The sequence below is a fragment of the Rhinolophus sinicus genome, linkage group LG01 (assembly GCF_036562045.2).
Source record: "Rhinolophus sinicus isolate RSC01 linkage group LG01, ASM3656204v1, whole genome shotgun sequence".
In the NCBI taxonomy this organism is placed as follows: domain Eukaryota; kingdom Metazoa; phylum Chordata; class Mammalia; order Chiroptera; family Rhinolophidae; genus Rhinolophus; species Rhinolophus sinicus.
In genome coordinates this window covers 4,677,147-4,700,109 of record NC_133751.1, presented here as the reverse complement: position 1 = coordinate 4,700,109, position 22,963 = coordinate 4,677,147, and the positions used below count along the sequence as shown (strand labels likewise).

At 46.8% G+C, this 22,963-nt stretch overlaps 1 protein-coding gene across 2 annotated transcripts in view; it reads right to left on the bottom strand.

The window, feature by feature from the left end:
- The window catches only part of DSCAM (DS cell adhesion molecule), a 639,047-nt gene that overhangs the window by 4,665 nt on the left and 611,419 nt on the right, over positions 1-22,963 (bottom strand). Inside the window, exons 30-33 of one of the 2 annotated variants that reach the window (XM_019745768.2) lie at positions 22,786-22,935; positions 22,480-22,500; positions 14,712-14,909; positions 13,064-13,366 (exon numbers count right to left, since the gene is read on the bottom strand). In XM_019745768.2, the coding sequence (XP_019601327.2) occupies positions 13,064-13,366; positions 14,712-14,909; positions 22,480-22,500; positions 22,786-22,935 (672 nt within the window). The remainder of the gene's footprint in view (positions 1-13,063; positions 13,367-14,711; positions 14,910-22,479; positions 22,501-22,785; positions 22,936-22,963) is intronic. The other variant, XM_019745769.2, reaches the window with a different exon arrangement.

Genomic DNA, 22,963 nt, shown 5'->3' with positions numbered 1-22,963 from the left:
CCCTCCAGGGTTATTTAAAAATGTAGGTCAAGAATGTCTCATGCTGTTTCTGAGACCCAACTAAACCTTGAACACTTGACATTTTCTAATGTGTTGTCACAGATTTGGGAATGAGTTTCTGTCCCAGCAGCTCCCCAATGAATGAACAGGGCTTATTAAACCCCTTAAAAGCAATCACGTCTTGGTCCCTGAGCAATGCTCAGGTCCCAGATAACATGGAAGAAATGTGTGTGAAATAAGGCACAAAGCCCATGATGTCTGCCCCTGTCTGTAGGGGTTCCCACTGTAGATCTAGTGATCAAGAGGGTTAGGGCAGCTGAAAAAGACTGTGAGAACTGGAAATCCTGAATACCACTTCTTCATAAACAACAGCTATTCGTATTTGCTCACTGCATGTCTGCCCAGTATTTCTGAACATCCAATATCTCTGAGTGAGCCAGTCTTGTGGGCAAAGCATTATTAAGTTGTGTGATGCTCTAATTAGCTCTTTCGACAGTCTGTGTTTTCTGATTAACACCCAAAGTAGCCCTTTCAACAGTGTGAATGCTACAAATGAGTTCTCTTAATAATTCATGCACTTACACAGAAGAAAGAACTTAGGAGTCAGTAGTGAGCTATGTTTATTCAAGACACTTGCATCCATTAAAATCCCACCCCATGTGCTAATTAGTCCAAGAACCAATCAGGAAAATGCATTCTCTAACCATCTGTCCCCCTCCTATGTTCTTCAGACACCTACAGATACCAAGGTAACCCCCACATCACTCCAGAGAGAGAGAGAGAAGTGAAGTGGAGAACTGTGGTGACAATCTGGATATTGGCACCCCTGCTTTTCTTAACCGCCCTGCTCTTCATCTGCCTGTTTCACATGGGAAAAACTAAATGATTCCAATGGTGGAGATTAAGAGCAGAGGTCTAGAAAAAAAAAAAAAAAAAAAAAAGAGTGAAGGTCTAGGTGACTTTGCCTGCATTTAATCTGACTGGTACGAATGTGTTCTCAGTTTCCTCATTCATGAAATGGGACTGATAGAAGAATCTACCACCTAGGGTTACAGGATGATTTCATTAGATAACAGATGTGAAAATGTGCTGTCAGATGTCTTCCTTCTCAGGGGGGCTGAAGTTTGGGGCTGGATATCTGCCAGGGAAATTAACCAGGAACTCTTTTTCAGACTTTGGTTTCTGTCTTTAGTGGGTTGATTAGTGATTAGTATTCACCCGAAAGATATGTCCCCGTCCTAATCCTCAGAATGCGTAACGTGACCTTATTTGGAGAGTTTTGCAGGCCTAATTAAGGTAGGGATCTTGAGATGAGATCATCTAGATTTAAGGTGGGCCATAAATCCAAAGATATGTGTCTTTATAAGGGACAGGCAGCAAGAGATCTGAGACAGAGAAGAGGGGAGAAAGCCACGTGAAGATGGAGGCAGAGGCTGGAGGGATGCAGCCGCAAGGCGAGGGACGCCTGGGGCCACCAGAAGCCAGAAGAGGCAGGAAGGATTCTTTTGCAGAGTTCCTGGAGGGGGCACAGCCCTGCTGACACCTTTGATTTCGGGCTTCTGGCCTCCAGATCCGTGAGAGAATATATTTGTGTTGTTTTAGGCCATCTAGTTTGCGGTCATTTGTTACAGGAGCCACAGTACACAAATACAGATGCTCTTTCTTCTTGGTTGTGATGAGGTGGGGACTTCACGCGAAGCATCTCTGAATAATTCTACTGTAGGGGGACGTCTCTGCGTCCATCAAAGGGGGATGTCTCTTTAATGACTAATGACAGCAGCCAACATGCTTGTGTTTTATGGGGTCCCCAACGTGTATTCTGAGCTCATAGGAGCCCCTCGGTGGGCTAACGTGTCACCCATCCTTCCTTTTCTACCGAGGCAAGCCAGAGTCCCTTCCCCTAGCTGTCCCGCTCCCTGGGGAGGCAGACGCCTGTCCAGCTGGCCCCCAGGACTAGGTTGGAAGTGGCGCTCCTGGAGTCTCCTCTAGGAGGGAGCAGAGGCCTCTCGGAAGGAATCTGTCTGACCCACCCGCACCTCTTCCCGTAGCACCGTGGCCCGGAGCCAATCACCCAGGATCCTCTTGAGTTCTTCCATGAGTTTCGAAGTAGCAGTGACCCAGGAGTTCAGATCTTTTGCTCTGAACTCCGGAGTCACCTCTGTCAGGCACACATGTCCCCTGATATCTGCACACATGGGTGGAGCCAAAGCCCGGCCTGAGGGCTGTCTCCAGTGACACCAGTGACAGTGGAGGTCACGCCTATGTTCAGCAAGGACATACATCGTCTGTGATTTAACTTTCTCCCCCTTGCATTCCTCCAGCTTTCCTCTCCACTTTCTCTCTCTCTGTTTTTCTAGTGTTGTTTCCCTTGTGCTGAAACATCCATCCATGAAATAAAAGGCCCAGAAAAGGAGTAAAACTGCGAGTGCACAGTGCTGTACAGCAACATGGCATCAGGAGAGGGTGTGTGTGTACATGTGTGTGTGCATGTATGTGTTTATGTATGTCTGTGAATTTGTGTGTCTATGTATGTGTGCATGTCCATGGGTGCATATGTGTGTCTGTGTGTGCATGCGTGTGCATATGTGTGTGGTGTGTGTGTGTGTGTGTGTGTGTGTGTGATGGAAAGAGACAGTGGAAGGGAAATCAGAGGGGAACACAGCACCCTGAGGGGAAGATGAGGCATGGAGAAGAGGGCAGAGGTTGGCAGGAGGGCCCGGCTCACGTTGGAAAAGCTGGAGGGAAAGGATCTGGGGGCCCCAACACGCCCTCCCACATCTTCCTCTCACCCTGCTTACCTAACTGCCTGCATTTCTAGCAGCTTCCTGGTTAGCTAAACCTAGTTAGCAGCCTTCCCAAAGTCAGCGTGAATACAAACACGGTGACAGTGGGCCAAGGAGTCCCATCTGGGCGTTTAACCGAGCATCTGTGCATCATCAACAGTCACCCCATTGTGTTGTGACCCTGGGGACAGTGATGCTTCATGTGTCAGAGACAGGAGTGAGGGGAAGGGATGAAGGAGGCTGGGAAGAAAGCGCTCTGAAAACCCGAGGGCAGGGGCTGGGATGCTGGACCAGGCTGGGGTCAGATGGGCTGAGATGGATGGGGCAGGGTGAGCGTGAGGGAGGGGAGCAGAGACGGAGAGAGAGGGCGAGATAGAGACAGAGACGGAGTGGTGGGGAGAGAGAGAAAATGCGGAGAGAGGGAAAGACCGGGAGGGGGGCAGAGACAGGGAAAGAGAGACAAAGACGGAATCGGATCACAGAGATGGGGACACACACACACTATACACACACATATACACACATAAACACACGGAAGAAACATGGAGACATGGAACCAGGGCAAAACAAAAACAAGAGACAAAGAGCCACAAGTAGAGAAAGGTGAATAGAAAAGGAAACCAGTGAACTGAATACTGGGACGCGGCAAAGAAGAATGGAGAGAGAGACACTGAGAGGCGGCACTGTGAGAACAGATGTAGGTGACAAATGACAGATGACAAGAAGGCTCTGTCCCCTCACCCGGCAGTGACGCGCACCCTCCCTGGGGCCTCCCTGTTACCGACGTGTTTCTCCACCTTGCCTCATCAGCCTGCAGCCCTCCCAGACCACAAGCTGCACCCCTCACCCTGCCACCTGCAGACCACGTATTGCTTTGTCTCACGCCTTGAGAAATGAGGGGCAATTTCACCATTATTTCCAAGTTACGCTTTATTATTTGACATAATGGTCCATTTCCAATCCTCCTGTCACTGCCCTCTGGGGACCTTTGGTGCGACTAATATTTCCAAAAGTTCAGACTAAATAAGTCAGTATCGATTTCTCCCTCTGTCCCTATCCACTCTGCTCACCGCTGCCATAACAACCCCTCGCCTCCAGCCCTGAACCAGCACAGCTGCCCTGGCGGTCCCACAGCCGTCACAGGTGTGTGCTCCAAGCTTGCCACTCCCGCTAAGGGGCCTCCAGGCCATGGCTGGCCGACTCTGTGAAAGCTGCTATATTAAACCCGCCTCGCTTTCGTCGAAAACCAGGAGACTCTCCCTCCCCATCAGGAAAGCAAAGCTTCCCGAACTTGCTCAATGTATTCAGACTCACACACAAAGTTTGAATGCCTTTTAGCCTTGGAAGAAGAATGGCAAAATCAATACTGAAACAACAAGAATGAATCGATGCTGAAACTCTGTAATGGATGTACATTCCACGATTCTATTCTCAGACCACAGCTCCTGTCGTTCACCATGCACACACCTGGGAAAAACGTCACATCGGGAGCAGTGGTCCTCAGCAGAGGGGGATTTGCCCCTGGGGACATGTGGCTATGACTGAAGGAAGACACTTTGGGTTGTCACAGTTGGGAGGCTGGCTACTGGCTCCTATTGGACAGAGCCCAGGGATGCTGTAGATAGGCTGCAATGCACGGGACATCCCCACCACAAAGAAGGACCCTGCCATGGGGAAATGCTAGTGACATGGCCAAAGTTCATAACTGCAAGTGGAGCCTTATTTCACTTTCATTTCACTTGAAGAGCATTGAATTCAATCAGAATAAGGACTCGTACTCCTCAGCCTCAACTAGCCCACAAGGAGTTATGGCCTCAGGTCTTCATGGCACAAAGTGAGGAGAGGGCCCCAGGCAGCAGTGGCCAGGAGGGTCTTTCTCCAACTTGACCTGAGGGGAGTGGAGGAGCGTAGAACAATGGGAAAAGCTTGACTTAGCGAGTTCTAAGCTTTGTGCCGAACGCCTGCCTCTGCCTCTAAGTGGTTCTATGACCCCTTCCAGTTTTGGCTCTTATGAAGGGGGCTCCACACTTTCTAAGGGTACCTGTAAGCCTGAAAGATTTCTCATGCTCTGAACTCGCTCACCTGTGAAAACTGGTTAAGCACATCTGTATTCGGACTTTGGAGATGAGTATGGGGCAAACAAATGCATTTTGGAGAGCCCAGAATTCCCCGGCACATGGCAGCAGCCTCCTTCCCCCGCCTGTGCAATGCTTCGTTAGTCTGCAGCTCTGAAACATGCATAGGCTTCCACAAGAAATTCATTTGGAATGAAAGTGACTCAGAATCCCTCGGGGCCGACATCTCCCCTGGGCCACAGATAAAGGATCTTCCATCAATTTCTAACAAGGCTTGATATCTAGGTTTCGATGGAGCTGGATAGTAACGCAAAAGTAAGCAGCACAGAGTGCTTGAGTTCTGACAATTTCTGCAAAAGCCACACAGACCACACTTGACTTGCCATGACAATACAGCACCACAGAGCTAGTTACAAGGGAAGCATGCCGTCCGCCTATACCAGAGGCAGGTAAGACCTAACACTATTTTAGTTTAAAATTAATGGTGCAGGATGGTAATGAAAACTTGTAAACCAACCTCTCTCGGTAAATGAATCCTCATTTCCAAATGGCAACCAGGAAAAACCCTAAATAAATAATGTGAGATTGATATCAGAGGTCCACGGACCCGGCTTCTATTCCCATCCTTGGCTTGTACTTAAGAGGCTTCATGCATTTTTAAGAGCTCATCGATACGGCCATCCTCCTACTCGCTGGTGAAGTCTAAAAGCGACACCGACCTATGAAGTGTGGCTTTGAGTTTGTGGTGGCTGAACTAACGTGGTTTTGAACAAAAGGCACCATTGGAAAATCTGCCCCAACTTTTAGGCAAGCTTGGAACTCGTTAGCAGGGACTTTGAAGCCCCCACTGGGAAAGGGTCCATGAGGTTCAAAGACAGCTCCCACATGGGACCCATGGGGACCCACATACCATGGCCACCGGGGAGGAACCCTGGCTGGAAGCTTGTGCCTCTCAGCCATGGGGTTGGCAGACCCTTCTCAACAGCCCTGTGCAGCTTGGGTCACCCCTCAGGACTGAGGCAGCCGGGAAATGACGGGATTCCAGGCACAGGAGAGAGCTGCCTGTGGAGTCTAGGAGGTCAGGCAGTTGGAGCCTGGAGAGCAGGGGTTATGACCGGTGAGGAGGATGGGCCTGGCCTCTCAGAACCTCGGAGGGCTTTTTCCTGAAAGCAGTGGGGAGCCACGTGAGGGATTTCAACGTGACAGGGTTGACTCCATCACTTGGATTTATGGCTTGTTGCTTATGGCGAGTTTGGGAAATAGCACGCGTTAGAACTTGGTGCTGGCTGTATCCACATAGGACAACACTGAAAGACGATGGTCTTTGCTGTTGCCTTCTGACCTATTTGTGTGTTCCCAGGACCGTCATGTTGCTCCTGATGCATCATGACATCTCACTGGGCTATGTGTAGTCTGTGTGTGTGTCAGTGTGTGCATGTGTGTAGTCTGTGTGTGTGTATATGTGTGTGGGGTATGTGTGTGAGTAAGTGTATGTATGTATTTGAGTGAGTGTATATGTGTCTGTGTGAGTGTATGTGAGTGAGTGAGTGTGTGTGTGTGTGTGTGTGTGTGTGTGTAGGGGGTAGTAGCTGTCTTCCATAAGCTGGATTTTTGCCTCGTTTCTTTGACCTCCTCATGTATCCGTCTGTGTGTTCTACTCTCTGTCTGCTGCCTGTGATACCACATGCTATTCTGATCAACTAAGGAGATTGTGGGAAGTGGTAGTTTCATATATTCACACTTTCATGTCTGTGGATGACACCAGGCACAGTACTTTTTATAGAGAAGATAGTCAATAAATATGGGTTAATACATGAATGTAACACATTTGTGTTTCAACAGGGCCTTTCAGGAGATGCTGTCACTGTAGTGAGAGCCTTTGCTCTCACCTGCAGCGCTGGAATCTAGAAGCTTCCTTCTGTTCACTCAGCAGGACACAGGGAGCCCTCCTGCCTTTCCATCACAGGTCTGTCAGGCACCGGCCTTCTCCTCACCTTCCATGTCTTGTGGGCTCCCCAACAACCAGAGTTGAACCCCAATAAGACGCCCAAGAGGAACAGCGAGCTGAGGGGCTCTGAAGTCAGAGAAAGGGCAGTCAGAACAGATCACACCCTCGGGAACTAGGGGACACACGCAGACAGCAGCAGCTGTAACAGTCCTTGATAGAGCTTGGAAAGGTCAGCAGGCTCAGGTACTTGTAACCAGTGGCAGGATAGGGAACACGTGGGTGCAAAAGGCAAGTGGGCTTAGAGTTCCAAGCTTGGAACCCTTCAGAACAAGCCCTACCATCACTTTGTGTCTGAGGGACACCAAGCTAAAATTACAGCAGGGTCCCTCAGTAGATGAAATTGCAAAGGCACATCAGAGAGGTTTGGTTTTCCAGCAGGGATCTAGGAAGAGCACAGTCGAATGTCCAAGTCCACCTGAATGGGACTGCAGAGCAGTATGTGGAGGTGTTGCTGATGGCCCCGGGGTCCTTCCAACCTTAAACTTAGGGAGTATTTGAAAGTTTGTCTGTTTGGCAGCTCAGAGGGAACTCCAGCTCCCAGACTGAGTCCTGTCTCCCAGCCTTTATCTTCTCTCTTCTCTCTGGACCACTGTTTCCTTAGACTCTCTGCCTGGCTCTCTCTTCCCCATTCATCATTTAGGTCTCAGCTCATGTCTCACTGCCTCCAGGAAGCCTTCCCTGACCATCCTGCTGGACTCTACCCCCTTCCCTGACTTTCTGTCCTTCACAGCACTTGCCATGATCTGAAACTATATCATTTATTTACTTGATTAGTGTCTGTCTCCCCCAGGGACATAAGCTCCTTCAAAGTGAGGTCTTTTTTAAAATAAATTTATTGGGGTGACGTTGGTTAGTAAAATTACATAGATTTCAGGTGTACAATTCTGTATTACATCGTCTATATCTCACACTGTGTGCTCACCACCCAGAGTCAGTTCTCCTTCCATCACCATATATTGGCCCCTTTTACCCTCTTTGAGGTCTTGTCTACCATTGTATCCCCGGCTCCTAAACCAGGGTCAGTTATTGAGTGGGAGCTCAACAGATATGTGCTGAAGGAAGAAAAGGGAGTGGAGAGGCTGGGAGGGAAGAAGCAGGGCCATGTCTGTGACAGTGGAGGCCAGGACAACAGTGTAAGTGCATGTGTGCACACGTGTGCGTATGTGTGCATGGGCATGGCGTGGGCGTGAATGTGTTTACATGTGTGCACATGTGCATGCACACGTGTGTGTACGGCATGGTGTGTGTATGTGTGAACATGTGTACACATGTGTATGTGTGTGCATGCACATACACATGTGTGCATGTTCACGGTGTGTGTGTGAATGTGTGTACACGTGTGTATGTGTGTGCACGCACAGGGATGTGTGAATGTGTGCATGTTTACGTGTGTACATGGGCATGGTATATGCGTGCGTGTGTGTGTGAGTGTGTTTGTGCGTACACACGTGCACATGTGTAGGCACCAAAGATGCTTGCACTTGAAGGGAAACTCCACAGCTCTCGGAATAACATCACACTAGAAATCTCAAAACTGAATTTTAGATCCATCCATACCATTGCAAATGGTGAGATTTCATTCTTCTTTATGACAGAGAGTAATACTCCATTGTATAAATGTACCACACCTGAAGCTGAATAATACTGAATGTCAGCTATAATTTTAATATATATACAGTCATGGGATGTGGAGTACAGCATAGGGAATAGAGCCAGTGGAATTGTAGCAGCTACGTATATATGATATCAGAAGGGTAGTAGGTTGGGGGAGAGGGGGTTATCACTCTGTGGGGGGTGTAAATGTCTACCTGAAACTAATAAAAAAACCCAAACTTTAATTTTACTGATGTGCAAAACAGAAGAGGAAGAGGCAAGCCCGGGGCATGGGGCCCCAGTTGCCCGACTCAGAGGAGAAAGGGAAGGAGGGGACGTACTTGTTTAAGAGGAGTGAAGTGTGACACCTTGGGTCATGAGGTGGGAGCCAGTTTACCTGCCAGGAGCAGAGCTCAAGTCCTTAGCTGGCAAGAGAGCTGCAGGCAGAGCGAGGTTGGGGTGCGCCTTCTTTGGCAGTCCAGATCTCTGGCGTCTAATTTTGATCCAAGAACCAATATGAGAACCACACAGAGGAAAGCAGTGTGACCACAGTGAGAACTGAGAAGGAGAAGGGCAGCCGCAGTTAGAGGGCGCAACCTGAGCAGAGGTCACACATCCTCCAGGTAAGGGCCCTGCCTCTCACTCTCCAATCTTCTCTTCAATGAAACACACACACTCAGGAGAGCGTGAGGGAGGGGAATACTGGATCCTGAAATTAAAACCCAAGAACTGCTTCATATAACTGCTTTTTCAGAGGACCAACAAGTGGTCAGAAGGCAGTGGCCATTTCCAGCTGGAAAAGGTCAACTGCTTTCATCACAGAATGGCTGACATGCACACACTTAAGTCCAGAGCCCCAGAGTGTGACAGCAGAGCTCTAAGGGGCCCCACGCTCCCCCGCTGCTAGCGGGCCAGGCTGTATTAGGTTGCATATTTGAAGCTTTAAATTGATTTAAGGAGCTTTGTGCAATGGCATCTCTTGAATGCACAGGGTAAACATCATGAATAAAAAAGTAGAAGTAACCCAAGAATGTTAGAAACTGGCTTAAGATGCGACCCGAAACCAAGACTAGATACTGTAATCAAAGTATCGAAAGCTACCTTGACCAAGACGAAAAGGAGCTGTTGAACTTTCCAGCTATTTCTCAGAGGAATAGAGAGTTTTGTTTGTTTGCTTTGTTTTATGTTTTTTTAAGATGGGAATAGCCATCCCAAATTGAAACAAAACAAAACAGTTACACAAATGGCGTAGAAAATTCACAATGCAGGTATTATTAAAAGTCCAAAACTAGATTCTGATGCCTGCCTCATGTGTGAGCTGTCCACATTCCCTTATCCGAGGAAGAGATTCCTTTGACTAAGAGCAAGAACAGAAAGTCATCGCTTTATTTAGAGTTAGACTGGAAGATGAAGTGCACTTAAGTGCCCTCTCGTGTTTTACGGATAATTTCTAACAATTATAATATTTTAACCAATAGGCCAGCCTTGCCATTGTCACAACCATGATATATTCATTCATTCAATAACTTTTATTAAGCACCTACTATATACGCCAGACGCAGCATTAGGAGTATATATTCCACTAAATTATTTAAAAATATTTTTTGAACTGTCACCCTGCTGCCTGGTATCTGCCAGATACTCGGAGGGAAACCTAAGACATGTTCTTATCTTTCTGCAGCCACTATTTGGCCAAGTTCATTTAACTTGACCCTGATTTGTAGAGAGTTTAGAAGCTTGGGGTTGTAAGTGGGGAAATAAAAGACCATCAAAAAAGGAACTGACGATGAGGAGAAAGATATCCAGAGATTTCGAAGACTACCCAGAGACACATACTAACTGATACCATGTAGAACCAGGAGAGAACATGGCACACAGCTCAAGGAACTGCTGGTTTTGGCACAGCCTCCAGTCAGCAGATAATAAATTGTAATCCTGGGTTTTGTGCCCCGTGTTGAAATTATTTGTATTACAAACGAACAATAGAAAGGCTTCCAGAAGGATGAAATACTTTCTCTAAAAAGCATATCAAATGTTCATTAACAATATAGTCATCTAGAGTGGACAAAAAAAAAAATCTGTGGCCATTCGGACTGTCATTTCAAAATAACTATTCATACCTAAAGTTATAAAGTCATTACAGTGTAAATAGCATATCAAGATGATAGGAACTTAGTTAGTTGTGATCTTTCCATTGCTCTGATGGAGCCAGGTAGCAGTGTCCTAAAAAACGTTCATTCTTTTTCTCAATAAACAATATGAACAAGTCATCAGAAAGAAACTCAGGCCTCTGCTAAGGCCTGTACAAACAGAACAGTCATACAACCCAGGAGCTCATTCTGTGAGGGGAAAATGGGACCTTAGATAGGAGCATCCAGTACTTAGCTGGGTGGTACACACATGAGGTGTTGCCTTCCCGGGTGTGAAGGGCCACTAAAGGAAAATAAACCAAAGAAGGAAGGACGAGGGGAGCCAGGAGCACATCTGGAGACCACCCTGGTGTCACTGGGAATTCTAACCACAGTCAACAAGGCAACAACACAAACAACAGTTTAACTATGTTACCTGTATGTGCTACTTACTTACACAAACCGCATATGGTAGGCACCGATGTTGTAAATGCAGAACCAGCTCAAATTGCTCCTGTCCTGTTTCTAACACGACCCGGAACCAAAGTTTAAACCTCAGGTATAGCACTCATGAGTAACACCTGTGAACCCTTAACTGCTCCCCCACCCACATGGAACCACAGGCCCAGGACATGAGTGGAAACCGAACACGGAAACCTTTCCAACGCAAAGGGTTCGCTGTCCAGGAAGGTCTGGTATTGAAGCCCTTTAAATCTTGTCCCAAACCCTGGATCTGGGAGACAGAGTTGAGCCTTGCCTCCTGTCTCCTTGCCCATTGACCTCCCAATAAAAGCTTTTTTCTTTTCTCAAGAGCCAGTGTCATAATATTGACGTCTATGCACATTGGCCAGCGAGCCCTTGCTGGGTAGCACTGCTACGCCCATTTTACAGATGCAGCCACTGAAGCCCAGCAAAGCTGAGAACATGCCCATAGGCCCATTTTCTCCCCGCCTCTCTTTCTCACACTCAGACTGGACAGGCACAGAAAGTCATGACATTTGTCCTATGTTTTTCTGCATTTGACTTGCATACAAATTCCAATAACAACAAAAAACACTTGAAATAAAAATACCCACAAATAACAGCTCCCCATCTCCCTGAGGAGGGAGCCAGCATGAAGATAAATGAAGCCATCATTCTTTATTGTTCATTGGCATGGATCTTGACTCTGTTCGGAAGATTAGTCGCTGGATAGACAATTCCTATTTTATGTATTTTTATGCATTTATAAGGCTCATTTCAGCTGGGCCTTATGCCATAAAAACCAAGGGAATCACAGCAATTTAAGAGTGAAGATAAATTTTTGAAATACAAGCAGTATAGTGGTTCAGGAAATGGAAAAAAGAGAAATAAAACTGGATTCAATGAGAAGAGATAGGCCAGTCTGTGAAGGAACCTCTATAGGCAGCTATTGCAGGGTTTTTAAAAAAAGTGATTCTTCAGAGAATGACTACAGCTGGCTGCCATAGTTTGGCTTCAGTCTAAAGATGTTTTTTATTTGCCCTGTACAATGCAAATATCTGTGCTGACACTTAAGAAACAAGTATCATACGAAACCAAGATCTCTGGCTTCTCTTGGGAAACTCGCTCATACTAGGTCCCGCTTCCACTTGGGATCAACTGGCGGGAGCTTGCTGAAGTCATTTTTCTCCAGACTGTCACTGAGCTCGTGAAATGTCCGGGCCTCCATCACTCCCTTCACCCTGCTCCATTCATTCATTTACACGATCGGCCAGACCCTGCAGGCCTCGGTTTGCAGCTCCGTCTGCACACCCAGACCTCTCTCACCAAAGGCAAACACCAAACTACAGTGGACGTGACATTGGCCTGTCACTGTCACGTTGGGTAACTCAGTAAAACCAAGTCCCAAACGCTGGGGCCCTGTAAAACCCCTCTCCTTTGAAGCCCTCAGAGCAGCAGTTTTAAGACACAGCCCCCCTATTTTTGTTACGCCTTTCATCCAGAGGTGGGGAGTCTCCCTCTCTGGAATCTGGGCTCCTTGGGCTCTGTGACTCCTGAACAATAGAATATGGCAGAAGTGATGTGTCAGTTTCCAGGCTCAGCCTTAAGACATGAGCATTGTCTCTTGGGATACTGGCTCTTAGAACAGAGTCACCAGGTTATGGGGAATCCCAAGCCACCTGTGGGGGAACCCACATAGGAGGACATGGGCAGCACCAACTCTCCAGATGGGGGAGCCACTTTGCAAGTGGCTACTGCAGCCCTAATTTTGCCTCCCTGTCTGACACTGCTGGAACAGACATGAGCTGTCCCCATGAAACCCTGACCAGAGTTCAGATTTATATACAAAATAGGTGATGGTTGTCGCAAGCCAGTAGCTCTGGGGTGGTTCACTATGCCACAGTCAGTAAATAGAATGCCCAGTCAAACACCAAAAAGGGCTCTCAGGGCAGACAAGTATGAATCGGGAGGACGAGCTTCCCTAAATGGTGGTGCGCGCGGGGCTTTGCTCACCTGGCCGATGTGCCTTTGGAACCGCCATGTTCATCACTCGTCCTCCATCCTGAGGTTTGGGGGGAGATGCAGTGAACCTGCAGATCCCCGATTCTGAAGGGGTGCTGGAGGTCAGACTGTCTGTGTACTCATTTGTCCCTGCCGTCAACTGTTCAGAGGATGTGTCTGAGATGAAGCACTCGGTGATGGTAAACTTGGCGTGCCTCAGCTGCTCTTCCATCTTGGCGTGCTCGTAGGCCCTGGCCAGCTCTTCGTAAGTGGAGGAGGCACTTTCTGTGGAGACCATGCTGCTTCGCGCTCGATCTGTGCCGTGAAACAGAGAAAACAAGACGAGTGAACAATCACTTTCAGTTTGCACAGACTGATGACCCTCTTTGGCTTGTGCTATTTCTGCCAGGTCACTGGACAACCCAGCAGGAGTCCTGGTCTTTGTCTAAGGGCCGCTTTTGTCACCTTGAGGCTGGTTTCCTAAGCCTTAGCCAAGTGGGCTCAGGGAACTTTCTTTCCACCTCATCACTGCTGTAGTCAGATGCCTCCAGCCTGGGGCATTTCCATAAACCAGTAATGTACCCCCTCCTTAAAAAATTCGGCTTTCATTAAGACAGTTGGGAATGCGGTGTCAGTGACCTGCACTGCTCCCTCCCTCCTGTGGCTTGCATATTGATGTATGCCATAGAGACGTTTCAATTGGCAGTGAATGACTTGAGCTCCTTAGTTCAGCTCCTCCAGCCTCAGCTCAGCAAAGATGTGATGCGCATTCCAAATGGAGATGTGAGTCTGCATGAAAATCGGCCACTCTGCAGAATGGCCTCTGATCCCTGAGACTCATTCTTCGGGCCTGCCACCCTTTATGGGGACTAGAAAGGCAGAAAGGGGGTGCATCTTGGTCCGAACAATCTTTGCATTTTAAGCCCACTAGTTTCAAAGTTTTGAGTCACCTCTGTGGAACTCTGAGACTCTTCTAAGAGAAATAATAGCCGTAAAAATAAAAGTACATCCTGACGCTCCACCTCTGGAACACTATTTTTGAAGTATATCATCCAGAACAAAAGAACACGAGTATTAAAATTCCCTACAGCTATTAGGTTTAGATATAATTTCTTTTCAAAATTTCAGGTTGGGGGGAGGTAGGCAACCCGGAGCTATTCTTAGGCCCCGGCTTCTCTCAGGAGCGAAAGCTTGGTGGCTGGTGGCATAGACTAGATGACTTACCTTCTAATCAACCCCTGCTTAATTGTCAAACGGATCAGCCTATGTTCCCTATAGAGGGTGCTCCGACCTTGTCACATACCTTCAAGTGCAGCGTCTTAATCCTGGACATGGTAGGGGGTCAGACGCCCTCAGAGCATCACCAGAAATCATTGCAATCGTGTGGGTGAAAATTTTAAAAATGTCTGTGTTTCTGTCAGGGGAGTGGGAATGAGAAGGAAAGAGCAGCATGCATGTGGGATAGAGGACACATGCAAAATGGATGCCCTTTGGTTCTATCTTGCAGAATTCACTGGGCCCTGATATCGTCAGTGCACAGTTATATTGGTAGCTGTTAGATAAATGGCTGAACAATTTGAAAATGACCTTGAGAGACAGTAAGCCCATGGTGTGGGCCAGGCTCGTGCCCGGGATTGGGGAGGCCGCATGCGGGCCCTACCTGTGTCCTGTGAGGGGCTGACGCTGTAACTGTCACTCTCCTTGTCCATTGATCCCACAGCCCTGGGCGTCGGCAGCCTCCAGTCTGTGGTAAGCGTGTGTGCTGAAATGGTGGGGTGGGGCCTGTTGAGAGTCCACTGGCTGGCATAGCGGTTTCTGGCTGTGGGCCCAGCCTTTGCGTTCCTCCTGGTGGTAGGATCTGTGAGGAGCCAAGAATAAAGTCTGTCTTGGTCTCTAGAGAAGGGTGGTCAACTGTGGTCAAGGTGTGGAGTACAGTGCTTCTGACCCACCCTACGACCCACCCTGTGGGGTGCAGGCCTCCAGGGGGCCTTCCCTGGTGATCCCCGTCTAGAACACTTGCTTCCTGTCTCACGGCCTGAGGTGGTCACGTGATACTTAAGCATCTCAGTAAACCCCGTAAGGGAAAGGACATTCCAACGGGGCTCAGGAGTCATGAATTTGAGCCTTGTTCTTGGCTCTTAATAGTTTCATGACCCAACGCACATCACTTAAACTGTCTGAGATTTACATTTTCTGGGATACCCCGGAGCGCAGCCAAATATGCCCTAACATGGTTTCCTTTCCACAGTTCTTCTACATTGAGGTGTTGATATGGGTTGAATTGTGTCCCCCACAAAAGATATGTCCACATTTTAACCCCCATGACTTCAGAATGAGACTTTATTTGGGAATAGGGTCACTGCAGATGTCATTAGTTAAGATGAGGTCACACTGGAATAGGGTGGGCCCTGATCCAACATGACTGGTGTCCTGATAAGAAGAGGAAACAGCACAGGCAGAAAGGAGGCCATAGGACGATGAAGGCAGAGACTGGAGCACTGTAGCTATAAGCCAACGAATGTCAAAGATCGTCAGCAACCACGAGAAACTAGGAGGAGGCAGGAAGGCACCTCCCCTACAGGTTGCAGCGGGAGTGTGACCCTGCTGACACCTTGATTCTGGCCTCCAGAACTGTGACACAACACCATTCTGTTCTGAGCCACCCCGTTGGTGGCCCGTTGTTGCAGCAGGCCTAGGGAGCGAATACAGCTGTCCCCCATGGCACTGCTTCCTTGTATTGACTCACTGCCTCTAGTACCACTGTTTTACTCATGAACTAAAGTGCAAGTTCCCAGAGCTGAGGGACAATACCGTTCTGTCCTAGCACTCTCTTAGCTCTTCGCGTGTGGTAGCTTATCTCCTCAGTGGAATTGTTTGAACTTTGACGAAGACTTGGATTATTCAATCTGGAGAATAAATAGTTCATGATAATCTGGATTTCACATGTCTACTACCTTCCAAAGCACAGAGGTTTGTGCATACATGGGATGGTACCGGATGGGTTCCACTTTCTCTAAATCCAGAACCAAAGGTAGCAAGTCAGCGAGGTGAACCGAGTTCTTAGCTTGACTCTTTGGTGAGCTAAGAAAAAAGATGTTGTAAGAGCACAGACCGTTGGACACCAGAGTGGACTAGAGCATTCCCTCTTCTGGAATTCTCTGGAAAAGCAGAGAGACTCAGTTACCTGCAAAGGCTTTTTCCTGGGGCTCCAGCCTAAAGGCAGCATAAGATCCTAGATGGGCCTTTTTCACATTTGAAGTCTCTGCTTCTCAAAGAGGAATTTTATGCAGTTATCTTTCAAAATGGTCTGGCCACTTCTCAACACAGCAGACTATATTTACTGTTCACACACACGGAGCAGTTTCAAAGGCACAAAACCGAGAGGGCCACCCTGCGGCATTATTACCCTGACTTATGTACGTGTCCTAGAGCCTGAAGTCTCTCCAAGACAGGGGCTGGCTGTTCACCCGTGGGTCCATCTGTAGTGTCTACTCTAACCCCTGGCACCTATAGGTTTCTGGATGAACACAAACAGTCCAAGATCACTTTATGGATGAGGCAGCAGAAGCTTTGAGAGGAGAAATGACACAGCTCAGCTATCAAGTGATGAAGATGGCGCCCAAGACTTTCCTTTTTGGTTCAGAGATTACCCATTATTGACCACACATGTCCTCACCCTGGACATCTGAATGTTTTAATATGGTATTTGCATGACACTGGCTTGTTTATAATTCCCTGTTGGGTCACGGGAGGCAGAGACTTGAAAGTGGTGAAGTGACTTTCTTTTTAAATGAAGGCTTTTCCTCTTTGCAAGTTTATAGTTATTGGACTTTGAACCTAATCCATCATTCTACACTGCAGGGAAGAAGTATTAAGATGGCAGCCAAATCGATATATTTTAAGATTTCCTGGGTCATCAAAATGCTCCATCTTGGTGCATATTCTCTGGGGCATTGATTTTAAGACACATTTCATCCCTTACTGGCAAAATCCCACAGAAGACTTTATCAGAAGATTTTATTTTCTTTTCCTTGATTAGAATGTAAATGAGTTATGCTAAAGTGCCAAGCTCTCTGGACAGCAAGGTATGAATGATAATTGTGTTTCTCCACTGAAATGCTAGGAGAGAGGTTCTGAGAGAGAGAGAAAAACATTCTCAAGGGTAGGAGGCTAAATGTCTTCCAGGCACTATCGACTTGATAAGTGGAGCTTAAATAAGTGGGGCTTGTTATTTAAATGCTAATGAATCTTTTCCAGAAAATTACCCAGTCCCTTACATACATTTTGAGGGTTCTCATTTTTATTCTTCTTGAAGTTTCTTGCAACTACAGCTGTAAATCAGGTTTATTCTTGGTATGAACGCTTGTGGGAGAGGGGTTCAGCTTGATAGTCCCATTTCAAGGACACAAATCCCCTAAACCCTCACCTGGGTTTCCTCCTGTCAAGCCTGCCCACCAATGGTGCAGCAGAGACCTTCACTCCACAGCCCCTTTTCTCACTGAGATCACCCTACGGGGAAAGCTCCACGGTCAAGATGCACATGCCAGCCTCTACTCAAAGCTGGAACTCTCTGCAAGTTCATGAGGTTCATTACTCCTTTTTTGCTAGATGAGGACAGTCTTACCAGTGGCCTGATAATGTTGGAAATGTAGGTCATGATACTACTTTCCTTAATCTACAGCCTGCATTTCCATTCTGCTCTGGACAAAATTGTCTCAGTATGCAGCATACTGGGGTAGTTGACACATTTTTCTAATAATCAGGTTTTTGGAGCTGTTTTGTACTTGAACTGAACTCTTCTGTATGATAGCTCTTGAGATAGCAGCTAAAATAAAAATTTTACTTGGATTCCACACAGTAGCCTTCTTTGTATATCTTACTAGCTAATCTAACAAAATAAATGTTCGAATTTACTGCCCCTGCATGGAAAGTATTTTATTTGGCTCCTCACCATTCTAATATAAATAGAAGTTAGGGAGGAGGCATCACGCAAGCTAAACAGCTAAAAAGAATTAGAGGGTAAGTGATAAAAATAATTTTTGACCTTTCAACATCGGGTCTGAACCTGAATTAAGCTTCTGCCCATTGAATCAAATTATTTTAATGATCCTGAATTTGGGATAACAGAGGATTTTGTGGATAATAGGGTTATAAAACATGTCATGTGCACTACAATCATGGTATTTATTGCTTTTATTCCCTGCTGTGCTGAGGCCTCAGCTTTTTGTGGTGAACTCCCCAGTTGTCTCAGGGAGAGGATGCAACTCATGGGCCCAACCATTCTCATACCTCATGAACAAATACCTACCAAGGGCCTATTATATACTGGAGGCTCCTCACCCAATCAGGTATTTTTCTTGATTTGCTGTGTCTAGTAACATTCTGGGTGGTAGAGTGTGTATTTTTTTCCAAAGTCTCAACATGTTGTAAACTCTTCTTCCTTACGAGATATGTGAAACTTATTTGGTCTCTAGATGTTCTTTACACTTGATCTTAGCCAAAAGGCTGAGAAGCGATCTAGATGTTCTTTAAGGAGCCTCATGGAAGGGTTGAGAGTGGGGCTCCGAAGTTGGATTGCTTGAGTTTGATCCAGTTTCATTGCTCACTGTCTGTGAACTCATTGCATGTGCTCATTTCCCTTACCTCTGAGGCTGGGGTGATTACATCACCCACCTGTGGAACCTTTGTGAGACGTAGGGGAGGTTAGCGTGCCTGAGTCCTGCGGGCATATGGGGAGGGCTCAATCAGTCTTGGGGCCCAGCCCACGATTCCTAACAAACACTTGGCAAAAGATGGAACTCGTCCTGTTTCGTGCAAAGATGGTGGCCGAGATTTGGTAGGTTGATCAGGATGGCTAGAAACTCAACTTAAGAGGGTTGGACAGAACAAAATACCCATTGAAAATCGGAAAACTGGATGATTAAGAATGCTTGGGATGCAGAAAAGAGCTGAGCTAATCAGTGGAGCTCATAAGGATGGGAACGGTGTCCTGTTCTTTTCCAGGTCCAGCCCTGCATATATCAGGATGCTGGGTAAACCTCTTTGCACGAATGGATGAATGGATAACTTCCAGGTAAGTATGACAGACAAACAAACAAACAAACAAACAAGCAGGTCAAGTCTAGTACTTATCACTTCACGTGTCTTCATACCCTTGCAGATTTTGTAAGTAAAAAAGTTGATTTAAGTTCTGGATAATGATCTCATCGGTAAGTCTCCGCAAAGTGTGCTGGGCGGAGACTTCATACAAATTAAAAGGGACACTTCTAACTGGGGAAGGAGATACATCCACTCAGCCAATTAGATGTCTCCGGAAATGGAGAACAAGGAGAGAGAAAAAACGTCCTTTCTTTTCTATCCCCTTTACTCTGATTTCAGAACTTGACAGTTGGTCAGCATTTAAATGTATCTACCGAAGGCCTCCTGGTGTAGAATCTGCAGCTGGGGATGGGGACATGAATCGAGTCCCAGCTTTCAAGTGGACCCTAACACACAGGACAGACAGGGAGGGAAGCAGGGCTGTGGACACAGCCGGGACATGTGCTTTCACAGGTTGAAAGAGATAAACAGCAAATTGTTGCGATTTCTCCCCTCCTTGTAATAAGAATTTGCTGCAAGTCTTTGGCAAACTCATAAGACGCTGAGACACAGAACTTCCAGGATGCTGTCACCCCAGTGTGCAAACAGCAGGTTTTAAATGTCCTCCTTTACAATAAAGATTTCCTACAATGACAACACAGCCTTAACATAATTAGAATAGAATGATAATGTTCTTTGTAGTTGACAAAATAGACACTAAAAGAGTTTTGGCACATGCGCCCCACTGCAACGAGAAGACCCTGCTCCAGGGGGGTGAGGTGACACCGGTGTCACACCTGGGCAGAGGTGATAAGCTCTGCAGTTCAAGGAGCAACCAGAGAACCGGAATGCAGAAGGTGCCTGGCTTTACACTCCTGCAGTGATCCTGTAAGGGGTCAGTCAACCACTGTTTCTAGTTCCTAAAAATGAGATGCTCTTAGTCCCTCCCTCACAATGTGCGTTTGGGGGACTATTTGATGAAAAATGGTCCCAAATATCTTTTCCTAATAGAGAAGTTTCTGCAGATGCTGAATGAATAACTATTTTTTTTGAACTAGAGACTGATGCAAGAATTTGAGTCAATTTGCCTAACATTTGAAAACATTACTTAGTGACGTTCATCCCAGAAGGAAAAAGTACCGTTCTGTAAGCTGTAGTTATTTCAGTGGGATCAGATTCCCAAGTGAGACCCCAACGTGCTCAGAATGCAATGCAGATGTGTGACGTAGGCCGAGGACACCCTCCAAGGCCAGGCCGGCTGATTCTTTGGCTCACGCCTTACCACCTTCCCTGTAGCTCACTACATTTCAGTACAACTTCTGTCCCTAGCATTCCTTAGGAGTTTTCCCTTCCCTTCCCCCATTCCTGCCTGTGACCCTTCTCCACGGAGATCTTCCCAAAAGACTCATCCTGAAGTGGCCCCTCCCAGTGTCCCCACATCCCTGCTGACTCACCCTCACATCCTTCTGTTCTAGTTTTTCCTAGTACACATTGATAAATGGAAAACACATTAGGTCCTTGTTTAATGTCTAACTTCCTCCACTGAAATAAAATGACTGTCTTTTTGCATCTTACTCACAATGTCCCCCCAGCCCCGAGCACTGGACCATCTATCAAGTTATGCCCCCACCCCTGCTGACAATGTTACAGCTCCCGTGAGACAGGGACACGCCCTCCCGTGTCCCTCCTCCTGCCACTCACCTCTCACTGGTTCTAGTTTCTGCTCGTGACTCAGGTTCATGTCCCTGGTAATGTTTTCAATGCCATGAAACCAACCTTCCTATTATTTGGGGGCTGATCCCGCTCATCTAGAAAGTTCTCAGTGTTTTAGGTTCATGGTCTCCTCTCTCATTTTGACTATTTACCACCCGCCTTTGTGCATTTCTCCACTCATCAAACATTGAAAGGGAAGTGGAAATGCACGTTCTTTTTACCTGGCAGATAGAACGGACGTGCTGTGAGCATGGCAAACTGAAGCGGTCCTACACTGCTGCACTAAAAGCACGACACAGGTGACACAGGTCTAACGGGGAAGTATTTCTCAATGAGGAGGGGTCCAGACCACCAGCATCAGCATCGCACAGGATGTCTGTTATAATGCAGATTGCTGGGCCCTACCCTAGACCAGGTGGGTCAGAATCGCAGGGCTGGAGCCCTGTACTGGGTATTTGAAACAGGCACCCTGCATGATTCTGACACACAAAATATTGGGAGCCTACCTGGGGCATGTGTCCTGTTTTCTCTGCCTCTGTCCTATTCACCTGCAGATGTCTCCATTAACTTCCATGCTGACTGGCACAAGGGTTGCTGAAGGCAAGGACCCATGGATCTAAGTCCCCTGGGACGTGTCATCTTTCCCTGATTTAACAGCAATAAGTGGCTCAGAAAGCCATCACTGCAGCCCTGAAGTGGCCCGAAGCAGGAACAGGCAGATCATGATGGAAAAGCCAGTGGCTGGAGAGCATGTCAAGGACCCTGGAGCAATTTTTAAAAGCAAGGCTCTCATACATACACACCCCTCGCAAAGCTGATTTCCACTCATGTCCCACTTATGTCTTCAGAACGTACTGATGCCATCAAAGGAAGGTGCGGTTGGACAGGAGGGAGAAATACAAGACTGCTTTGCCATGTTCTTGAACACAGGTTTTCAAATGAATTTCAGTAACTGTTAAAACGGTTTCCCTGAGTATTACCATGCTATTCAGGTACCAACCAGCTCGCTTCAGGAAGCTCTGAACATTATCACAAAAGCCTTACAAGAGAGAAGTGACGAAAAATAGCTTTTAACATTATTTTTCTAATTATAACATTCTAAGAATATACATTTTTGCAAAGAGAGTGGTTAGAGATTTAAGAGCTAAACATCAAAGCTTCCAAAAAGATAATAACCGGGACATCAATTTCTCAGCCTTTAAAGAGATTTAGGGACAATTTCAATGATGAAGGAACAAGAAGATCTAATTAATAAGCTTCAAATGCACATTAGGGATTTAACTGCATCGCAGTAATTAATTTCCATATATTATAGATGAATATATTAATAACTAAACAAAGCATAATCTCCAGATTAGCCAGAACTCTATTTTTCTCGAACAGTGTGTGTTCAGGACGGAAGCACGAGCTTCAAGGACAGACAGAGCGACAGCTGAATCTTGGTTTTACTATATACGATGTGTATAACTTTGGGCTGTTCACCTAACTGCTCTGAGACTCAGTTTCCTCATCTATAAAATAGAGGCTATAATACTTAACTGTATAAGTAAGTACCTTGCAGGGTTATTGCAAAAGATATGACATCATCTTTCTATCCCAGTCTTGGCACAGAGTGGATACACACTAATGTTAATTACCTTCTCCTTTTCCTGTGTTGTCTAAAAAAAAACAAAACAAACACAAAAAAACTTGGCTTGAAATTTCTAGCACTTTCATCGTAAACCAATACCAAGAGTTAATTGGCCCCACCAGACACAATTTTAATAACAGCTTAGATCAGACAACAAAACCACAACATCCCAATTAACGGGGTTATTGTACCTCTTTGTTTCTTAGTGATAGGGCTGAAGGACCCCACATTTGCATTTGATAGGGATGGAGCAGTGAGTGTGTTGTCACAACTGATCACCCCCACCCAGTTTAGGGGTTGTTGGACCACTCACTTGTTCCTGGCCGCGCGTCTGAAACATCCACTAAGGGCCCGGTGGCCTGTGACACTGACTGGTAATGGACCGTGTGCGTCACCGTCAGCGACTTCTGTTTCGCGGCTTCTCCAAAGTCAGCATCCGTCAACAGCACCGTGGAGCGGTCGTCTACAGAACAGCAGGGACCCAGAAAGTA